The following is a 23048-nucleotide window of genomic DNA, read 5'->3' as shown; positions in this document are numbered from 1 at the left end:
AAAAGAAGAGGAGGAGAAGGCCCTTGACACAACCCGGAGCGTGGCGCCCTGTGTTACTGTCACTCGCTTGTATATAGTAGTCCCCGGTGTTGCTAGCTGGCGCGCGGGGTCACGTAATCGCTTCCGAAGTGCAGGGAAATGGGATGAACTGGAAGCCGAAATTAAATCTCGACTGAACCATTTGCGACGGGGCTTTTGTTGATTATTTCGAATGTGCCCATGCCATTCTGGTTCTTTCACTTTTTTTTTCTATTCTAATGCATGGAGTAGCAATTTTAAGGTAGAAAGAAAAAAAAAAAACAGCAACAAAGAGAAACATCTGAGGGCGATCGGGGAGGTGCACTTACTGTTACATGTTCATTTACGGCTTGGGAACAGAGGCGGAAATGCGCTTTGGTTACATAACCAAGTCAGACAAGAAAACATTGCGTTCTGCGAGGGCTTCCGGTGGATAAATAGTGATAGTCTATTTCTTTTCTTACCTTTCTTTATGTCATGCGATTTCACTTGGAATGGCTGAAGCTTGCAGAGAGCAGCGACAGGACGTGCAATATGAACCGGGGCGTCTTTCGGCATGCATTGTTAATTTTGTCTGCTCCATGTACAGAAAAAGCAATGCTGCTGCACTTGTCGGCCATCTTCACGAGTCAGCTATCAGCCTGCGTAGACCTTGTCAGATAACGTTCTCACTCGAAGTTCTGTTGAATGCCCTGACACGCGCCACTTGTGTTTCGCATCTTAAACGCTCGTCGTTACCTTGGCAGTAGGGGTGCAAAGTGTTGCCTTATCAGGTGCGTTACGTCATGATACACGCTGGAATATGTCATGCGAGCAAATCATAGCGTACAGAGCGGCACACTTCAAGGCCTCGCGATACCGACGTTGACGAGTGAGCAATCGTAAGACGGCACAGACTTTACAGCTGTACTCTTGTAGACTAGATAAGGTACCGTATAGACTACGGCACCACGTTGTGAAGATACGTTCTGAGGTATAATGGTTGCCTTCGGGCAGCCTTGAAATACGCGGGCTTCGGAATTTCGCGCAACTTAGCCAAAAAGAAAGGACGTTTAAGAATGCCATACGGAGAGCGGAAAGCGTTCTACATACCGCTGGTAGTATGAGTGTTGTGCGCACGCGCACCATAGCGTTCCCGCTAAGTGATTGCGTGCAGAGTGCTAGCACACACAAGGCTGAGCAGAGCGGACCGCCAACGCTCAGCTAAAACTCTATATAGTGTCAACGAAGGAAACGGCGCTGGCGCGTTGATTGACGTGCAGCAGTGAGAACGCGGTCGAATGAGACACTCTCGGTAACGTTGCGTGCCTGTCGTCTGGGAAAGTCTGGCCGGGATTAGTTGCCACGATTACGATTAGTTAAAGGGAAGGGGCATTAGATCGGGTGAGAACAAAGATTGGAGCGAGCGGCCGTGCCGGAAAGTTGGTATTCGACTACTTCATACATCGCGCTTTCGATCCTAAACTCGAACTTGGCGGGATAATTCGCCGATAACAACGGGTGTACGCTAACCCGAAAGGGCATGTCAAGACAAAGTGGAAAGTTTCCGTGGCCTTGACTTCTCGAGGGCTTCGGAATGAGTGTTTAGGTATTCGAAAAAAAGATATCGCACTTCTCACTATGACGAAAAAAATAATTCTGATTCTCAAAATTTTAACAAAATTAGTTCAGTTTCTCTACTTTGCAGGGCAGTTCAGAAAGGCATTCACATTGTGCCACGCGTAAATAGGCTATATATAGTGGAGGCGATCGTTATGGATGTTTAAGGGAGCAATAATGAAGCAGGCAAGAGAGAGAGAGAGATGGAGAGACGTTCATTTATAAACTGACGGAGTGGTCCGCCTGAGGCTGACTCTTATAGCCTCCTACTCTAGACAGCAACAAAGGGAACGGAAAGAAAGAGGGTTATGAGTGGTGACGATGCGGACTGAGTGCGTCAACAAATAGTCCGTCAAATGTACCTTTCGCAGCCGCGAGTCAAGCACCGTGCTCCGCGGGAATGCAAGAAATGCCCAAAGTGCTCTGCAAGTAGGTGTGCAGTCTGGCCAGGGTCCAGATATATACGTCTTCAGCAAGCGGTCGATTGCAGATTTTGGACAGAGAATACGCTTCGGAAGTTCGCGCGTGTATACTTCAGGAAGGGGGCGGGGGAAGGGGCAAATTCATATGAGAAAGACGCTCGTGTATCGTGCTTTGGGTGTACGTTGAAACAAACCCAGGCGTTAAAAATTCGTCCGCAGCCTTCCACCATACGGCGTCCATTGTACACTACTGTGCATCTTCCGTACTTTGAAACCTCGTTATTCTAACGAAGTCGTCACTGAGTGGTAGAACGACAGTAAGGTCTTCACTGTATTTCAAAATAGTCCGAACGCCCCCCCCCCCCCCTCCATCATATTACTCCTTCGTATGGACGCTTCTTCTCATCCCCTCCGGGAAAATCTGAGCCGTATGAACGTTGCCAAGGAGAACAGCTGTTGCCCTAAGGAAGATATGTCCCCTCGTACAAACGCTGGCTTCACAGGTAAAAGGCGCCCGATGTTCGGCCGCTGTTGATAGCTTCAACTCGACGTCCTTGTGTGACCATTTGTCTTCTTACAATGCAATGAAGTAGGTTTAAACAGTAGGCGTTTTTGTTTTCTTCGACTGTGAAATGGAGAGGTCAGGACTTGTAAGTTAATTATTGGAATAATATGGGGACACGTGCCCATGCTGTGGCCTGGAGAAAAATCTAGGGAGAAAAGAGCCCATGAAAAGACGATGCTGACGTCTACAAGTAGATAAAGAAAGCAGCAGTGTAATGGCGGGCCGTGCTGTACCTTTCCCCGAATGCAACATTACCCGTTATACGTATACATTTACAGCGCTATATCAAGTCCTCAGCCAAGTAGTGTGTTCCTTTCCTTAAGTAATCGTTATATATATATAAATATATATATATTAACAGCGCTACCAAATCGAAGTGCACGTGATTGTTACTAAGCACTAAGAAAGAACGACAAGCAGAGAGATATGTCGCTGATGCCTGACTTTTGCACTTTGTCATACAATTCAGCAAAGAGTGCTCGAACTGATAAAAGAGGGCATACGCCGGAACTTCATGTATAGGCGAGATTTCAAAGTGCCGCATTGCGTCTCTCTCTCTGTACTGCGGCGCCTTCAACTACTATATCTGTACGACCATTCTCTCGTTTCGTGTCCGACGACACTGGAAGAAAGAAAAAAAAGGCAATAAAAATGTGAAACAAGTATGGCCATTGTATGCAAAAGCAAAGTTCGTCATGCAGATAATTGGCCACGGGAAAAGACGGTTTCACAGATTTGCTTTCACGGGGCTAGCAAAAGGAGCGAATTAAGTGCAGTTGATGTGAAAAGCTTATGGACCAGGAGATCAGCAAAAAATGCCTATTTCAGAAGTGTGGACACACCGCCCCCCCCCCCCTCCCCCTGCAACTCTCCAGCAAGGTATTCAGATTTCCCAAAAGTACTAGTACATGCGAACAACATAGCTTTGTACGATTTTATTGACTATGGTCACAAACTGCTGGAAAATCACATGTATTCCCAGACCCCGAGCCCCGTAAACTTTTGAAGCCAGCTGTACCTATACGAATTGAATACAGCCGATCGTGGCCTATATATAATCCCCGGTGCCACGCAATGCTCATTTATTCCATTCGCTCCGAGTTGTCATTAAACTAACCTTAACTCTACCATGCATCTGCTTGCCTCCTGGTTGGCATGTTTGGCAGATCTCCCGACCCGTTTCTCCATAGCGACTGTTATTTAGGGAGTGACAACATGTCGTTTGTACACGCAGCTCACGCTCTTTACAAAAGTACTCCATTTTACTAGATTAATCAGAAATGAGTGAAACGGGAGAACAAGGGAAAAGATGCTCTATTTCATAACAAATCACACCCATTTTTCATTTTCCCCCGCAGTTACGAGAACAAATAACGGTAGACGAAGGAGACGTAGAAGGACAATGACTACAGGGAAGACCACACAATGATTGACGTATGAAAATCACGGTACTGTGTATAAACATGCCCAGCGTTTTGCTTTGTTTTTCTTTTCCCCCTCCCGTAGGCACAAAAATAGGAAAAGTTCGTTACAGGAGTGACATTGTGGAAAAGAGGTTCTTTGGCATTTCTTCGTTAGTGGAGGCACTTGCAGTACTGCGGGAACAGCGGCACTAACGGCGGTGGCAGCAGCAGGAGCCGCAGCGACGATCCTTAGACGGGTGTCTCGTTGAACGAGCCCTTGCGGTTCCTGACTGGTGTGGCCGGCGGCTTGGAGTTTGGCGATTCCGGTGTCGTCGTCGTCTTGGCCGGGCTCTCCTTCGAAGTGAGCCGCCCCAGGAGCGACTTTTTACTCCCTTTGTCCTTCTTGGCCGATAGGGAGTTTGAACGCTGCGTTACAGAGAAATGCATCGCGCTTCCATTAGGCTGTTCTGGCTGTTTCCACTGCCTTGCAAATCTACGTCAGATAAGTAGTGACAACAAAATTTGCTTCTGCGTTTTCATTTTCTTTTTTGCCTCTGAGCACACTCTAAATAACAGAGGAGTGTCGGTAGTCGTTTACGCGAGAGCAAGCCCGTGCTTGTCCCATATTTTTTAACGGCTTCACGAACTCACGACGGAGTACGACCACTGTTCCTATGCCCAATGTGAGTGAACGTTCTTCACTGAAAAAGATGTTCAGTCAGCGTTCAGTTGATGTATTTTAGTCTAGTTCAGATTGTTCGCAGTAATAAAACTTACGAGGGACAGATGTTAGTTACCACGCTGCGCGTTGCATATCCGCCTCAACTCTTAACACGATGCTGCCGCGACAAAGCCTATCGGTCACTCTTTATCTGTGCCGGACTGTCACCACTCGACAATGTCTTCCGCCCATCGTCTGCAGGTAGCGCCGATCACTCGAAGTTGCAGGCGGGGGCGTACTCTTGCCCATAGCACTTTGCGCAGTACAAGTGCACATAAGCATGTGCTACCAATGTGAACACATTAATTTCTTGAGGAGTATCTGCATCGCTAAGAGAGAAGGCTGTTAATAAAAAAGCCCACGCGGTATCGGCGTTTTAGACATGCACTAGACTTCAACAAAATCCCACATTTCAAGCGCGCGGAAGTTTAGCCAGGCATCACATAAAAAAGTATTCACCCCTAGAACTGGGAAGTTCAGAATCAGTCGCTTACAAAGGCGAATATACATTTTGCGTTCAGTGAGAAACAGTATATACAGACGCCCGCCTGACATAATGGACCGATGCACAAACGACGTGCATCGTAAGGCACCTCTCGCGAGTTTCCATCTTCGAAAGCCTAAATTTTCGTATGTACATATGAACACAAGATCTACCACATCCGCAGGGCTAAAGTGCTACTTGGCAATTGGTGGAAAAACAGTATGATAGATCATATGAATGACTGGAAAACATGATTCTTGGTACTGTAAATGCGACAAAAGAAAACAATTTTACCGCTTGTGTTACGAAACCTATCTGGCGAAAAGGCGTTACTCTAAACCATTCTATCTGTTCAAGATAAGCTGCCTGGGTGCACGGACTGTTCATTACATTGGCAACAACATTGGCTTGGCAACAATACCGCTGAAAGACCTGCGCCCTGCAGCCAAATATCTCTTTAATTTACAGTATCAAAAGGGCTCATACGGAACGAGAAAGGCGGCGTCATATAAGCGAGCAACAGGCGTTTCACACGAAAGAAGTACAGACCTTACCACCGAAGTGTCAAAAGAGAAGAGTTCCAACGAAACGATTCAAAATAGAAAGGAAGGTTACTTCTTTTCATCTAAACTACCACGTCACACGTTGCGGGCACGTCGCTGCAAGACGTGAAACTTTAACTTTAATCCTTTGCCTCTGCTTCGTACTAACGACGAAAAAAAAAAAAAGACCAGGTGTATTTCGTTCTTAATAACGGTGAAACGTCCAATATCAGAGCACACTGCAAAAATTTAAGTTATATTATGAGGTTGTACTTGCAAAACCACGATACGACTGTGATGCCCGACGTATGGGGGGGGGGGGGGGGGGGGACTCCGGATTAATTTTGACCACCTGGAGTTCTTTAACGTGCACCCAATGCACGGTACACGAGCGTTTTTGCATTTCGCCTCCGTCTAAATGCGGCCGCCGCGGCCGGGATTCGATCCCGCGACCTCGGGCTTGGCAGCGCAACGCCAGGGCACGCTATAGATTTTCTTTTATTTTCAAGCTCATTCTGATTGCCTGTCTCAGAGCCAAGCGTGCGCGGCTGGTGCTGGTTACGATGGTGTTGATTACGAGCTCTTAGAGGACGTGGATAGATCTGAACACGTATTTCCCGCTGCTTCATACATGTATCCACGTGCACAAACCGCTTCATAAGTCGCAATGGAGAGTGTTTGTCGCGCTGAGTAACCCTGCGGACTTCTTTATCGGATGCCGGAGCCTGTGTTGCGGTCGATTGCGTCAGGCACGGTGGCGTCAGAAATCGATTCCACGCTGTTAAGAATCCTATCAATACTGCTACGAAATGTAATCACGGTGCGCTAGCATATTCCGTGTTGCGGATCACAATGCGCAATCTACAACTTGCAACTACACCCGCGAAAACTCGAAACTGAACGTGGAATTTGTTTTCCAGCAACAGGATTTGAACATGCTCGGTGAACAACCACACAGCAGAGTTCCCGCTGAACCTTTTCCCTCATGAAGCCCTTTCCCGTTTTGGATACATTGTCGAGCCTCTACGCCTGCGCTTGAGTAAGAGAGAGAGGTAGATGTGCGTATTGAATTCTTAATGGTTACGGCGTCCACTTTGGACTGGAGTTTTTCATGGACGGAAGAGAATGAAAATGCGGGCGCATTCCCTGTCACATCGCTAACACCCGGAGGATCTGCATTCTGTCGCTCACCTCTACGGGCGCCCTTTCCTGAACCGGCTCGAGCTTCTGTTGCGCGAGCACGGGCCTCCTTTCGGACGCGCTCGGCGAGGGTGTGTCGATCTTCTCCTTGCTTCTCGAGCGGAACGGCTTGGTCAGCCGGGCCCTCAGGGTGGCGCTCTTGTCTTCTTTGTCTGCGCGTATGAGAAACGAGGAAGAGAGAGGCACCTTTGTGGAAGCACCGCAAATGCTGCTTCTTCAATAAATACCCTGTTTCTAATTTGCAAGTGCGCTTCCCTGCACTGCACATTTGCCCCCACTAACGGCGGCACCGGTGAGGGTTCAAACGAGAACGAATTGCGAGATTCACATTTTGCGGCTTGTTTCTTCCGAATGTTCTCATCCCGAGAGCAGCGTCTACATTTCGTAAGTCTTAGTGCAAGCAAACTGCGAATCTACACGCTATTCACAAAAAAAAAAAAAAAGAAAGAACTACGTCCCTTCTGTCGGACCACTAGCCAAAGGCTAGCCGATGGTCCAATCAGGACTTAATACAGGCAGCCTCTACAGCTGCGACAAAGATGAAGTTAAGCAACCAATCAACACAAAAATATGTTAGAAATAAAGGTATCGATGAGAGCACAAATTGTAAACTCTAACAGTGATGAGAAAGTTACGTACAATCTACAAAAAGACATGAAGAGATCACTGTATGATAACCGTGTGCAAGGCCGTACACGAAGCAAGTAATAGTACTAGCCACTGTTAACGCAGATTTACAGTGTCGAAAGAGCATTTTTTACAGCATCGTGAGAGTTTCAAATATCCTCTCTGTTCTATTTTTTTACATTTTACACGGTAGATAATTCATGAATTGATACCTATAAATTATATTACTCGTTTCCATAAACTTCTGATTCTGACACACAGACACACACACACACACAGACACACACACACACACACACACACACACACACACACACACACAGACACACACACACACACACACACACACACACACACACACACACACACACACACACACACACACACACACACACACACACACACACACACACACACACGCACGCACGCACGCACGCACGCACGCACGCACACACGCACACACGCGCACGCACGCACGCACGCACGCACGCACGCACACACACACTTCTAACAGTAGACGACCCTTAGTTGGTAAAGGATTCTGCACAAGTAGTTGAATACTTGTCAAGGCAGCCCGTAATAGAATTAAATGCGTTTTCTGTAGATCTGAAAGATCAATATCATAGCATGCCAAAAGCAGAATTGATTCAGTGCGTCCAGGAAGGCATTGGAAGTTATGGCTCCCTGTCATTTCAGAATGAAGCAGGTATTCCGGAAGACAAATTCTTGGCTATGCTCGAACTTTACCTGGCTTCGACCTATATTGAATGGTACAGTCGTTTGTACCTACAAAAGAGCGGCGTTTGCATAGGTTCGTGTTTAGCTCCGATCTTGAGCGACTTATATTTAGCTCGTGCTGGCAGAACCATGTCTAGCAGTATCGAGGGTAGCGGCGTAGTCAAAGTCTTTAGATTCGTTGACGACTTCCTAATTTTCATAGATAAGAACTTCATTGACGCCGACTTGGTCGTTAGTCAAACATTGACACCCTTCAGGCTGATTTTATCTCCCATTGAAGTGACCCACGAACGTTCGGTAGATTCCTCCATCAGGTTTTTAGAAGCTTAGATTGTTTTTAGCAAGTAACCACGTCTGTTGGCAGTATGAACCTCGGGCTAGCAAACCTCTGCTACCTTTTAGTTACTCTCACTCTAAGCTAGTTAAACGCAGCATTGCTAATATGTGCCTGCTGAATGTTTTTAGGAAGTCCTGTCCACATCGAGCTGCGGCGAGTTTTCTTAAGCAGATTGACCGACTGGAAGAGGCAGGCTATCCGCAACCTGTTCTAGTTTCCGTAGCGGAAACAATACTGAAGAAGTCGTGAACTCCCCAACTGGACCAGGAGCCACCTCGCAAGAAAGAAAAGGTAGCTGTCATACCCTACATACACCACATGTCCCATAATTTGAAAAAGGTTGCCATGCGAGCTAACGTAAATGTAGTGTTTTCTGGCCTGTAGAAGCTCTCTAAGCCCTGCAGAATGACCAACCCCTTTTCCGCAAGGCACCGGCCTGTGTCAAAAAACACGATAACCAATATGTAGATTGTCAGGCAGGAGTCGTTTATGAGATTCCTTTAGATTCTAGTAGAAAGTACGTGGCGCAAACAGAGCAGTGCCTGAATGACAGGCTGAGGCAACAAAATAACAAAGTCAAATGGGGAGGGAGGGCCATCTGGCAATTCATTGTAGAAATTGCAAATAAAAGCCAGACTTTCACGCCTGCGTTGTGGTTGCCAGAAGCCATGACTAATGGGTTCGATTAATAATTGAGGCCAAAAGGGTCATTGAGGCGGGTGATAAGTGCGTAAGTGCTGCATCGATATTGTTATCACGCAAATAACTGTTTTACCTGAACGCGAATGCGCACTGAGAAACTGTGATTGCGCTCCTAGTATACATTGTTGTATAAATTGTATAAATTGTATAAACTGTGTTGCGCTCCTAGAATAAACATTGTTGGAAGGGGCGCCCTGTGTATGTGTGTGAGTGTTCCTTCTTCGTCCACCGTCGTCGTCGCGCCTTAACTTGCTTAACCAACACGACCAACTATCCATCCTAAGTATACATGAAAGGTATTCATGGAAACCAGGAGTGAAGACACCGCATGTAAGCAATGTATACACTATAAGAGCAGTATTGTCTACTAATGTAAAATTGTGTATACATGAATAATATGCACTAATGAAAATAATGTTAGCATTGCTACACTCGTCATTGTTCCTCTGCAGTAGACATAGTCCGGATGATGATGATGATGATGATGATGATGATGATGATGATGATTCTTACCGGAGTCGTGCTTTGGCTCGTGGGTTGACGGCTTCTTCAGCAGCTTTAGGCGCTCCTTGAGCGTTTTGCGGTGCTTCGTCGCCGTTGTGACGTCTTCCGTGCTCCCTGGATTGCTGGAGTCGTTCTCCGTATCAACTCGCTAAAACGAGAATTGTGTTTTTGATGTGGTACTGCTGAGAAGCATACTGGACAGAAACGAAACACTTTCAAGACGCACGAACATTGCGTATTCTCTCTCCCTTTTTAATTTTTTTCTGAAGCTTGGTTCAGGTGCAATATGTAATTGTGCGAAAGAGGCAGTTTACGTACACCGATCCACAGACATCGAGACATCTGCCGCCGCGAAGTGAAGTTGGTGTACATTCCAGAAGTAGCGTAGAGAAACGATTGACAGCCAAAATGCCCTCGTGATGCTCCGATGAGCACTCCTTTATATAATACTTATATTATGGTGATTGTAAGCATACGTACGCATAATTACGAAGCGCCTAAACGCACCAGGCGGCTAGGTACGCGCAAACACGTCGTATGTTAAAACCTAGATGCATTTTTAAAGGTTAAAAAGTACGTAAAGGTTACAGAAGAGGTAAAACACGCGAGCATATAAGGGATTGAAGATAGCGACAAGGGCATGTTTGCGGTGGCACCATATTAAGACCATCCACGACAGAACATCATCACTAAGGGAGTGAATATAAACGTTGAGGTATATTTCAGAATAAAGCGGAGAATATTAGGAAGAATAAAAATGCTAAGGAATAGAACCACGGATAGAAAGATAAATTATATACGTTATGGTAAAAGATAGGCAGATGGTAGTATCAATTAGACAGCAAACGTCCTCCTCGTTAAGAGGAGTTGGGTAGGTGACGCAATTCATAGAACAAGCAGCCAATGGTTCCAGGCACAGAACGGGTAATAAGCCAAGATGCGCGCATTCGAGAGAAGGGACAGAGTGTTAGCAGATTGGTGAGATAAGGAAACCTTCAGACCCACGATGGAATCTGGTGACCCGAGACATGGCTAAGTGGAGATCGCAAAAGGACACGTCGTCGGGCTAGTCGGTACTCGCTTAATGACACGATGTAGTTCAAGGGCAAAACCAGAAAACCAGACGCACAGAACACGCCACAGGCGCTGCTAAGAACTTCATCGAGCTATACATCATAAGTATTCGTTCCGATGCGCCAGACACATCAGCCCCGCCATGTAGACTGTGGGCGATGCGTCTGCGCATTGGAAGTAGTGTATGTAGTGTAGCTCAATGCCTTTCGAGAAAAAAAAAATTGTTACTCAGTAGCGCCTGTGTCGTGTTCTGTTCTTTGTGGTTGTGCCCTTGCGCTACATCATGTCCCTAAACGTGAGATTGCTGGAAGAGGCCTCCCACCAGCAAAGCACGCAGTTAGTAGACTGACGACGACAGTTTTTCAATCAAAGGTTTTGTGCAGGCTAGTTGGTTCATCATCGTGGACGTGTTCATCCACGATCGAGTACCAGTACATTGCTCAAGCTAGACAAAACCAGGATGCGGCACCGATTTGAAGGAGCACGTGCGACTGTCATCTTTTCTATTTTCGTTGCTTCCTCGTTTGTTACTTACTTTTCGTGGGCATATATGGCGCATATTTTGCTTTCTGAATGTGAATAAAACAGTGGTTAGCTCGCTTATTTCCCTGTGCGCGCGTAATCGTGCTTCTTCGTTTGCGTCTCTCTATAGAGCTACGCAGCGCAACTTGCATTCATGGCCAATTTATTTAGAATAACGCCGAATCGCGACGAGCGTGGGTGACTTCTTTCGATTCTGGTCTTACGCCAATATACGGGGACAGAGCAGAGAACTTTCTCGCGCGCACACACTTCCGGTGCACGTACCACGGCGGGCCTGCTGTACCGCCAGTGCCTGGGCGGCTCGGAGACGACCGAGGCGTCCGAGTCGTAGCCCGTGCGGCCTCCCCTGAGGCTGTTCTGCGACCCGTACGGGGTGTACACGAGGCTGTCGCCGGAGCCCCATATCCTGAGATCGGCCGCCGCCATGCCCTGGCCCAGCGACATGGTCTTCGAGTGCATGCCGCCGCGAGTGCGCGGCGGGGCGCGGATCACGGGCGCCATGCCGGGCATCAGGCCGCCCTGGTTCGCCATGTCCGTCGCCGACAGTGCCCTGCGAGCACGGGCACCCCGTCAACCCCAAGCAAGACAATGAGAAGGAGAGGTTGTAACTTGGGGTGGTGCGAATACTATTTTTTTTTTTTTTTGAGACCGAATTGAATACAAATCGAATAGTGACAGAATCGAATCCTATTGAGTCGAATATCGAATACTTTTTGAATTGTTTTCAATTAGTGAGCAGCAGTTCTCACCATTAATATATAGTGAGAGAGAGAGACAAAAGAGAGGGGAAAGGCAGGGAGGTTAACCAGATGGGTAAATCCGGTTTGCTACCCTACGCTAGGGAGAGAGGGGATGGGGGAGGTAAAGTGATAGCAAAGGAGAGACAAAGAAAGAAAGGAGCATAGACATACAGTCGCCAGTCAAATACTGTCACCGTATACCGTCACCACACAGCACATTAGCACTTGTAGCACTATAAACATCTGTTCAGGCTACAGCCGCTTGTCCAATTCTGTCGCTCTTAAAAAGTGCAACAGTGCCCTCGTCGCTCTCCGCTGCGATGGTTTGTGATTTCGGCATTCTAAAATAAGTTCGTCTGTTAAAGGTCTTTGGTCGAATCACGCTATCGCGATTTCGAGCGATTGTCTCTGTAAAATGTAGCAAGGACATCCACAGAGAAGATACTGAAGAGTCTCCTCGCTACCACAGTCATCACACGAGGCGTCGTCGGCCCATCCTATTCAGAATGCAAAGGACTTTTAGTGAAGGCCACTCCTAACCGACAAAGCAGGGCAGCTTCGCGACGACAGAGGCCAGCTGGAATGCAAAGGCGTAGAGAGGAGTTTAGGTTGTGCAGACGGTTGTATTGAAAACTTCCTGCGTTCCACAAGGAGAACGTGATATCACGGTTGAGCATTCGGAGTTTTTTAGCGGCATCTGTCCTGGATAACGGTATCGGCTCCTCTTCGTCGCCTTGAAGAGCCAACCGAGCAGCGTTATCGGCATGTTCGTTCCCTATGACACCGCCGTGACTTGGAAGCCACTGAAATGTCACATGGTGTCCTTTATCAGTGAAGGTATGGATTAGTTCTCGGTGTCGTCGGGTGACATGTCTTGAAACTGATGGTTGTGGCTTTCGCTGGGAAAACCACGGCTCCTGAGGAACACAGGAAAGTTGCCGATCCATCAGTATAAATATGTACGTGTTCGGCGTACCTCTCGTGCAAAAGGAGCACAGTTAGTTGTTTAAGAGCAGGGTGATGATAGCTCAGATTTTTTCCTGATTCCTGGCACGGTGAGGTGCACTGCAGGTCGAGGCAAACACCATGGAGGAATCGATGGCTTAGTTGCGGGGGTGAAGTTTGATGGAAGGCGGGTGTAATAATCCGAAATCGTAGCACAAAATGATGCCTGCGGCTTTTCTGAAGGTAGTGTCGCCAGATGATGGGAACGGGCACGGGCAGTGTGCCTAATGTGCACTTTCAACACTTCCACCGCAATGTGTGTTTGTATGGGCTGGTCCCAAGCGATTGCAATTGTCGCCACTGTCGATGTGCATTTTGGCGAACCGAGACAAACCCTGAGAGCCCGAGCTTGTATAGCCTGTAGAGCACGGAGATTTGTCTGGCCATTAATACTTACCATTAATATATAAAGATATTCACATCTCGGTATCACAACGTTAGCGCATTTCTATCGTTACATTGTACATTGTGAAGCGTTGTTCACTAATGCCCAAATGGGCCATCATGATCGAATAAACATGTTATTAGTATACTCAGTATTTATTAGCGACTTCAAACGATAGCGGCTTATCTGGAAAAGTTTGGCTTCCTGAGTGATGCAGCGTGCTCCACTACTCGCAAACTTCCCGTGCTTTATGTCTACTATGGCCACCGGGAGGAAATTTGCTGCATTTTTGCTCCAATTTTATGCTTGATCGCACACAGCTGGCAACTTGAACTATTAAAAATATATTTATGTTTACGAATAGAAATGGTTGAATACGATGAATGAATCGAATGGGGCAATATTAGATTCCTTATTCGAAAGTTTTTAACATTCGCACAACCGCATACTTATAACATACTTGTGCTCTACAGTCAGACTCACCTTGTGACTCCAAAAGAATTTAGAAGAATGAGAGAACAAATGTATAAACAGTGCCTACAAAATAACACAGAAACATTTGACATAACACTAAATAGTTGCTTGTTTCTGCGCTTCTATTTCTTTTTTTTTTTTTGCTATAAACACCTTCCCTATCTCTTTACTAACTTTTGACGTATATGTGGTTGACTTCCCTGCCTGTCCTCTCTCTCTCTCTCTCTCTCTCTCTCTCTCTTTGTTTCTCTATTTCTCTCTCTGTTATCTTTTCGAGTCTATGGTCGCCACACAGAAAGCCACCAGAGCATAGCTGCATTTTGTAAAGACGGCTAGGCTTTGCAACCGCCTTTGACTGCGCGGTGACCGCTTTTGCCTCAGTGCGAGCATCATTTGTTATCCTTGCTATCTTTTCCTTCTTTTCCTTCCCGCTTACCCCTCCCTTAGTGTAGGGTAGCAAACCATGGTGCAACCTAGTTAACCTACCTGTCTTTTCTTTTATCTTCTTTATCATCTTGTTCAGTTTATTTCTGTTTTATCTTCTCCATAGCCGAGGGAGAGTCGGAGGCCTGCTGTATCGGGGACGCTTTTTGTTATATCATTGTTCCATGCAGTCGCTGCTGCAACATATTCTGATCTTCTATACATTACATAAGTCACAGATCAATCACTGTACATTGACCCACTGCAATCACTAAGGAGTTTGACTAGGGCGCCAGAGAGGTGCTGATAATACAGAAGAGCTTATCACCTTAATGTAGGCCAGAGGACGGATTCATAATGATTTCCAGTATTAACTTGTATAGTCAGAAGCGAACAGAGAAATCATTTTTTCCGGCAACCACTGCACCAAATTTGGTAAGGCTCATTGCATTTAAAAGGAAATGTTAAAATATAGTGACTGTAGGAAGAGACTGTTGATTTTGGCCGTCAATTCCTTGAAAAAAAATTTTTGAAATTGTAAAATTAAAGAAAAAGAAACAACAAAAACTGGGTTATCAAGTTTAAAGTTCTCATCATCATCATCATCATCAGCCTGGTTACGCCCACTGCAGGGCAAAGGCCTCTCCCATACTTCTCCAACAACCCCGGTCATGTACTAATTGTGGCCATGCCGTCCCTGCAAACTTCTTAATCTCATCCGCCCACCTAACTTTCTGCCGCCCCCTGCTACGCTTCCCTTCCCTTGGGATCCAGTCCGTAACCCTTAATGACCATCGGTTATCTTCCCTCCTCATTACATGTCCTGCCCATGCCCATTTCTTTTTCTTGATTTCAACTAAGATGTCATTAACTCGCGTTTGTTCCCTCACCCAATCTGCTCTTTTCTTATCCCTTAACGTTACACCTATCATTCTTCTTTCCATAGCTCGTTGCGTCGTCCTCAATTTGAGTAGAACCCTTTTCGTAAGCCTCCAGGTTTCTGCCCCGTAGGTGAGTACTGGTAAGACACAGCTATTATACACTTTTCTCTTGAGGGATAATGGCAACCTGCTGTTCATGATTTGAGAATGCCTGCCAAACGCACCCCAGCCCATTCTTATTCTTCTGATTATTTCCGTCTCATGATCCGGATCCGCCGTCACTACCTGCCCTAAGTAGATGTATTCCCTTACGACTTCCAGTGCCTCGCTGCCTATTGTAAATTGCTGTTCTCTTCCGAGACTGTTAAACATTACTTTAGTTTTCTGCAGATTAATTTTTAGACCCACTCTTCTGCTTTGCCTCTCCAGATCAGTGAGCATGCATTGCAATTGGTCCCCTGAGTTACTAAGCAAGGCAATATCATCAGCGAATCGCAAGTTACTAAGGTATTCTCCATTAATTTTTATCCCCAATTCTTCCCAATCCAGGTCTCTGAATACCTCCTGTAAACACGCTGTGAATAGCATTGGTGAGATCGTATCTCCCTGCCTGACGCCTTTCTTTATTGGGATTTTGTTGCTTTCTTTATGGAGGACTACGGTGGCTGTGGAGCCGCTATAGATATTTTTCAGTATTTTTACATACGGCTCGTCTACACCCTGATTCCTTAATGCCTCCATGACTGCTGAGGTTTCGACAGAATCAAACGCTTTCTCATAATCAATGAAAGCTATATACAAGGGTTGGTTATATTCCGCACATTTCTCTATCACCTGATTGATAGTGTGAATATGATCTATTGTTGAGTAGCCTTTACGGAATCCTGCCTGGTCCTTTGCTTGACCGAAGTCTAAGGTGTTCCTGATTCTATTTGCGATTACCTTAGTAAATATTTTGTAGGCAACGGACAGTAAGCTGATCGGTCTATAATTTTTCAAGTCTTTGGCGTCCCCTTTCTTATGGATTAGGATTATGTTAGCGTTCTTCCAAGATTCCGGTACGCTCGACGTCATGAGGCATTGCGTATACAGGGTGGCCAGTTTCTCTAGAACAATCTGCCCACCATCCTTCAACAAATCTGCTGTTACCTGATCCTCCCCAGCTGCCTTCCCCCTTTGCATTTCTCCCAAGGCTTTCTTTACTTCTTCCGGCGTTACCTTTGGGACTTCGAATTCCTCTAGACTATTTTCTCTTCCATTATCGTCGTGGGTGCCACTGGTACTGTATAAATCTCTATAGAACTCCTCAGCCACTTGAACTATCTCATCCATATTAGTAATGATATTGCCGGCTTTGTCTCTTAACGCATACATCTGATTCTTGCCAATTCCTAGTTTCTTCTTCACTGTTTTTAGGCTTCCGCCGTTCCTGAGAGCATGTTCAATTCTATCCATATTATACTTCCTTATGTCAGCTGTCTTACGCTTGTTGATTAACTTCGAAAGTTCTGCCAGTTCTATTCTAGCTGTAGGGTTAGAGGCTTTCATACATTGGCGTTTCTTGATCAGATCTTTCGTCGCCTGCGATAGTTTACTGGTATCCTGCCTAATCGAGTTACCACCGACTTCCATTGCACACTTCTTAATGATGCCCACAAGATTGTCGTTCATTGCTTCAACACTAAGGTCCTCTTCCTGAGTTAAAGCCGAATACCTGTTCTGTAGCTTGATCTGGAATTCCTCTATTTTCCCTCTTACCGCTAACTCATTGATCGGCTTCTTATGTACCAGTTTCTTCCGTTCCCTCCTCAGGTCTAGGCTAATTCGAGTTCTTACCATCCTGTGGTCACTGCAGCGTACCTTGCCGAGCACGTCCACATCTTGTATGATGCCAGGGTTAGCGCAGAGTATGAAGTCTATTTCATTTCTAGTCTCGCCGTTCGGGCTCCTCCACGTCCACTTTCGGCTATCCCGCTTGCGGAAGAAAGTATTCATTATCCTCATATTATTCTGTTCCGCAAACTCGACTAATAACTCCCCCCTGCTATTCCTAGTGCCTATGCCATATTCCCCCACTGCCTTGTCTCCAGCCTGCTTCTTGCCTACCTTGGCATTAAAGTCGCCCATTAGTATAGTGTATTTGGTTTTCACTCTACCCATCGCCGATTCCACGTCTTCATAGAAGCATTCGACTTCCTGGTCATCATGACTGGATGTAGGGGCGTAGACCTGTACAATCTTCATTTTGTACCTCTTATTAAGTTTAACAACAAGACCTGCCACCCTCTCGTTAATGCTATAGAATTCCTGTATGTTACCAGCTATATTCTTATTAATCAGGAATCCGACTCCTAGTTTTCTTCTTTCCTCTAGGCCGCGGTAGCACAGGACGTGCCCGCTTTTTAGCACTGTATATGCTTCTTTTGGCCTCCTAACTTCACTGAGCCCTATTATATCCCATTTACTGCCCTCTAATTCCTCCAATAGCACTGCTAGACTCGCCTCACTAGATAACGTTCTAGCGTTAAACGTTGCCAGGTTCATATTCCAATGGCGGCCTGTCCGTAACTCTGTAAGCTCTGTAACTCATCAAATAAAGGAGGATATCATATTTCCGTTAGCTGCACCTAACAATACACCTGAAGGACACAGAATAGGTGTATTGTACACCGCTCTGAAATGTACCACTAATTTATTAGTAGGATTTTTGAGAAACCCCCGTAAGCATTGTAACGGCTTCACGTAAGCTGTACATTTGCAAATCGTAACTCATCACTCTGGATGCTCTAATACATCCAGTTTACAAAACTATGATATCTCTTCTGGTGCAGTTACGAATTCAGTTTTTTTAAAGGTTACCAACTTTCGGGACCTCCCGTAAAAAAAATTACGCTCAATTCAAGATTATGCTTACTGGAGTCACTAGAATTTGACATTCTTTATCAAATTCAACAAATTTAATTCAAATGAGATCAGTGGATGTCTTACAAATGCGTTTTTGTGCTTTACATTATTTTAATGGGGAAATCAGAGTTGACCCTTAGCTAAAGCTTCCCTCTTTAGAAGAAGGTTTAGTGGTACATATATTATTGCATCAGTGCATAATGCAGAGCTGGCGTATAACAAGCACATGAGCACAGCACAGAGAGAGAGAGAGAGAGAGAGAGAGAGAGAGAGAGAGAGACCGTTTTTTCGTAGGCGCCGCCATATTGTGAACGCAGTGGCGCCGCCTATGAGCAGCGCCATGCTGGCTTGGGTGAAAGCGGTCTTTTGCATGGCAGGTATACGCTCGGCGGCAGGTTCTGGCGTTTGTTTTCGCGGTCGTGCGGTCTGTTTAGTATGACGCGCGTCTTCTACACGGTAAACGGTTCTGTGAGACTTGCTGAAGTGGTTTAAGGCGTCATGGCCGGAATTTCTGCTGGCGTTGAGGTGGACGGAACACGCAGCGCGATGTGTGCGCGCATACTTGAGCCTACAATCAGCCTCGGAGATCAATTGTGTATTTCCGAACGTTCCAGTCAGTAATGTGACCTTATTACAGTATTATCCTCTATTTCTAAGCTGCGGTTTAGGAGCCATGAAACATACGCGACGATCGTAACAGCGTGGGTACCGTTCTGCTACGATAGGAGCTGTGCTATTATACTTTGACAGCATTCAAACTATTCGCTGCAGGTTACATTGCGTGACTACTTGGTTGGATGGATGAGGTTTCCACCCATGAATAAAATAGTTTTGGCTAGTAATAGCAGCATACCTTATACAGTCTGAATTAAGCTTGTCCAGCAAAGCGACCGTTTACGAACTGCGCGAGCGTCCTAAGCAGTAGTAGGTGCTGGATTACAGATATCTTTGTTCTATATAGCGCATGGTCCAAGCATACGGTATCAGCGGTTATATATTTATAAACGTTGTGAGACGTTAGCCCGTTTTCTCTTGCTTTTAGAGAAAGAGGATACTAACCGATTTTTTTTTTTTCGGTTGTGTTCGTTCAGTTCTCTACGACGTACTCACACGTATTACGGAAATTTTGCGCTCAAAAATAGCCATCACATTCTTTTTATGCGAACCCTCTCATATATTATGGCTGTATACAGGCCAAAAAGGCAATGCCGAAGCACACAGCTTATATATGTATCGTGCTGGCTCACCAACCGCAGTGATCGCTGTGTTGAGCAGCGCCACGGGCCTCATGCAGCAAGGCTAGCGTAGACATATAGTAATTTCAAGCATACTACACTTGAAATGCGTGAGAACGATGCCAGTGTATCACAAATATTTGATAGCGCCTGCCGCTTAGACGTTTCGTGGTTGCCTTAGGTTGGCCGTGCACGAGCATGCGCTCTTATGTTTTATGTTTTACTCCCTACGCCAATCGATCAGACAGTGAGCTGATTTACCATTTAATGCTGCTAATACAGATACGCCGGTTTTCTTTGTTGAATTAAAATTGATATAAGCAATATAGTAAACAACGCATGCACGCACCGCGACTGATATGCGCGTACACCGCGGCTGATTATGCGCGTCACATTTTTGCGCCCCCAAGACATATTTCTGCCTACAGTAGTTACCGATGCACCGAAAGGCTTCCCTGACGACCTTATATGAACGAACATGGCGTAAATTTCACAAAGTAAGATCTAAAACATCTCGAAATCGTTCCGCAGCACGCGACAGCAATACTTTCAAGCAGCGCCGCGCCGGATCGCCCAAGCCAGAGAGGAGGAAAGGCTCTCCGCGCGCCGTATCCTCCTCGCCCGATGAAACGGTCTATACCCTTGAGGATATTGCTGCGTACCCACCTTCGGAATGATGTGGTACGCCTGATCATGTCTTCGTCCCTGACAGGCTTGGAAACTTCTCTCAGACGCTCTGTCCTTTGAGCAACCTGGAAGGAGAGAGTATGATACAAGGCCGGCAAAATATGGACATGGACAAGTTCATGTGTTTCAGCAATCCTAAATTCTCTATTGTCTTTATTTGTATAGTTCACCCTGCGGCATAAGTCTTGTAGCTGTAGCGCCTCATTGAGAACATTTATTTTAAGTGTAAAATAAGTAACGATAAATTACTCGATAACTTGCTCCACAGCATAACACACCGAGTACGTGTTAGGGCTTGATTAAGAAAAAATTAGGAACTGTACTGGCGCAACATACTTCAGGAACAATGATTTTTGCTAATATCTTCCGCTGCTCTTATATATTAGAGATGTTTAAATATTAGTCCGCCTTTCTGTCAGTATTCGCGCTTTTCATGCTTCTTTCGCGCGGATAACACTACAAATCCGTATTGAGAGCTTTCATTCAGACATATAGTTATTATTATTCGAACTGATGAATGCCATTTTGTTTGATGCTGTATTTGAACAAGACCATTCACCACTCTTACTTTCAGTGCTACCTTCACGATATACGAGACCTTTGCCATGATTTTGTCTTGACTATAATGATTTTTCTAGCACGCTGCCATTTAGCATGGGAGTTAATCGAAAATTGAAATATGATGCGAAACAAGAGTGAAAAAAAAAAAAAAAAGAAAGGAGCACAGCACGCGCACGTTGGTAGTTGGCGCACATTAGGAGACTGGGTACATCGCTAAATATAGGAGCGATCTTTTCTTTCGTCCGTGCCGGCAAGCACCCTTATTTGGTGCTCGTTGTACTAACATGCAAGCTATAAAAGACAATAATCCGTGCGTCGGAAAGAAAGTACTATGCACTCTGATATGTACTTTGAAGACGTCGACAGAACGTCATTATGGGAGCCCGCGATGCGCCAACGAGTGCACGAACGAAAACGCGCAGATCCACCGCGCAGATCCTTCGTTGCAATCAAGTCAGCAGACGGATGAGCGTCACAGAAGAGAGGTCAACCGTTCTGCGTCCCGACATGCCACCTGGCGCCGACGCAGGACCGACGAGGATGCATCCGCGGGTCTACAAAAGCAGCCGTGCTTGTAGGGCGGAGCGAGCTCGGTGCGCACCTCTCCCGCGACGGTGGCGCGTAATGAACTGCGCTGGGCTCGGATCCAGCGATTCAAATCTGCGCGAGAAGCGACCTTTCATAACGCCCGGCTTGGACGCTCTCCAGGAGGAGCCTCACGAATGGTGTCGCTGCTGCGACAACGGCGGAGAATGCGCGAAGGTGATCCACCCACGAAACAAGAAGAATGTGAAATGATGAGAAAGGAGATATAAAAATGAAGAACGAAAGGAGATGTGCGTATGAAAGAGAAAGGCTACGCGGAGGATTCGACAGGACGAGAAATAAAAATGAGAAGAAATATGAAGAAAAATAGTCAGACAACGCTATCGAAAAAAAAAAAAAAAAAGAGCGATACGCCCCATTACTGTCATATCGAATAAGCCTACATAATAAATGAGAACAGACGGCTTTTATATGGGACCTCCATATGTTCATAACGGGTTATTGTATATGGTGGTTATGGGGGCACATGGGTTTTTTTAGAAGGAAAATTATCAGCTAGGGAAAGGGGGGTGGGGGTGGAGGACAATGCTAGTTTCTTACATAAAATTGTTGCCCAGTTCCGCCATTGCAATTTCCGCCATCGCGGACAGACTGCAACCTCCACGCATCAAAGTTGTGGCTAAAGTTCGTTCCCTCAGAACTAAACTGACAGGGCAGCGCATAAAAAAAAAAAGAAAAAAAATGCGGGCGAAAAAGGAATACGTACAACGAGCACTGGAGCCCACTTATAACAATATCTCAGAAAGTCAAACAGGTGTAATACACATACACACCTTATCGTTAAAACAAGAAAATGAAAACGTTAAGGCCAGTCAATCGTAGTCGAAAATTACCAAAAGCCCCCCCCCCCCCCCCCCCATTTTTTTTTCTTAGCCAGGTTGTATCTCTACCGTACGTGCGCCACACTAGCTGGAAGTTCTCGCCGTACGCGTCCCCCTTTCCACCAAGATTATACGCGGAGCCATGCGTGTCTACACTTTTCATGCACATCTTGTATGTGCACCTTCTGAAGAAGAGAGACGAGGTCGTCCTTCGGAGTGGAGCCCGTGCGCAGAGGTCTCTGTGCCGCCTTGGCCTTCCCTTGGTCGGCGGCGAAGATGCCCTCGAGCTTGACCAGGTCGCCCATCCTGTTGACGTCCTCGACCAGGTCGGTGACGAGCGCTTGCACGTCCAGCGTGGCCGCTGCCCGGTGCCGGAGGTCCTCGCGCTCCCGGTCCACCCGCTCTTTCTCGCGCCTTAGCCGGTCGTACTGGGTCTTGAGCCGGCCGTGCGTGTCCTTCAGCTCCTCCAGATCGGTCTGAAGCTGCGCGCCAGGAGGAAAGATAGCAGTTTGAACCTGAAAGAAAATCTCGCACTCCTGGAATACCGGTCGATCAGTTTTTAACGTTATCAATAAAACCCGACCCTTTCATCATAATAATCATAGTCGTATTGTATGTCCACTGCAGGACAAATACTTCTCCCAGCGATCTTTCTTTCTCATATCCAGGTGACTAAGTGGCCAAGAGAACCGTATTGTTTCAAAGATTCTAGGCTATGACTTCCCATTAGCGGTTATCTCTGGGACAGAGCAAGCGTGCGAGTTGGGCTTTTCTTAGTTGCTCATTGATAAGAGAAACTAAGCCGATAATGTAAACAACGGGCTACAGCTGTACGAACGTCGTCTTG

General features: G+C 46.2%; 1 protein-coding gene across 1 annotated transcript in view; it reads right to left on the bottom strand.

Moving 5' to 3' along the window:
- Nucleotides 1-3900: 3900 nt before the first annotated feature.
- The window catches only part of LOC126536292 (uncharacterized), a 64689-nt gene continuing 45541 nt past the window's right edge, over nt 3901-23048 (bottom strand). The window contains exons 16-21 of the mRNA XM_050183194.3: nt 22384-22683; nt 20193-20278; nt 11744-12029; nt 9872-10010; nt 6946-7106; nt 3901-4433 (exon numbers count right to left, since the gene is read on the bottom strand). Coding sequence (XP_050039151.2) covers nt 4257-4433; nt 6946-7106; nt 9872-10010; nt 11744-12029; nt 20193-20278; nt 22384-22683 — 1149 coding nt within the window. The 3' untranslated portion in view covers nt 3901-4256. The remainder of the gene's footprint in view (nt 4434-6945; nt 7107-9871; nt 10011-11743; nt 12030-20192; nt 20279-22383; nt 22684-23048) is intronic.

This window comes from Dermacentor andersoni, chromosome 4 (assembly GCF_023375885.2).
Source record: "Dermacentor andersoni chromosome 4, qqDerAnde1_hic_scaffold, whole genome shotgun sequence".
In the NCBI taxonomy this organism is placed as follows: Eukaryota; Metazoa; Arthropoda; class Arachnida; order Ixodida; family Ixodidae; genus Dermacentor; species Dermacentor andersoni.
Note: the sequence above shows the minus strand (reverse complement) of the source record. Positions and strands in the feature narration are given on the sequence as shown.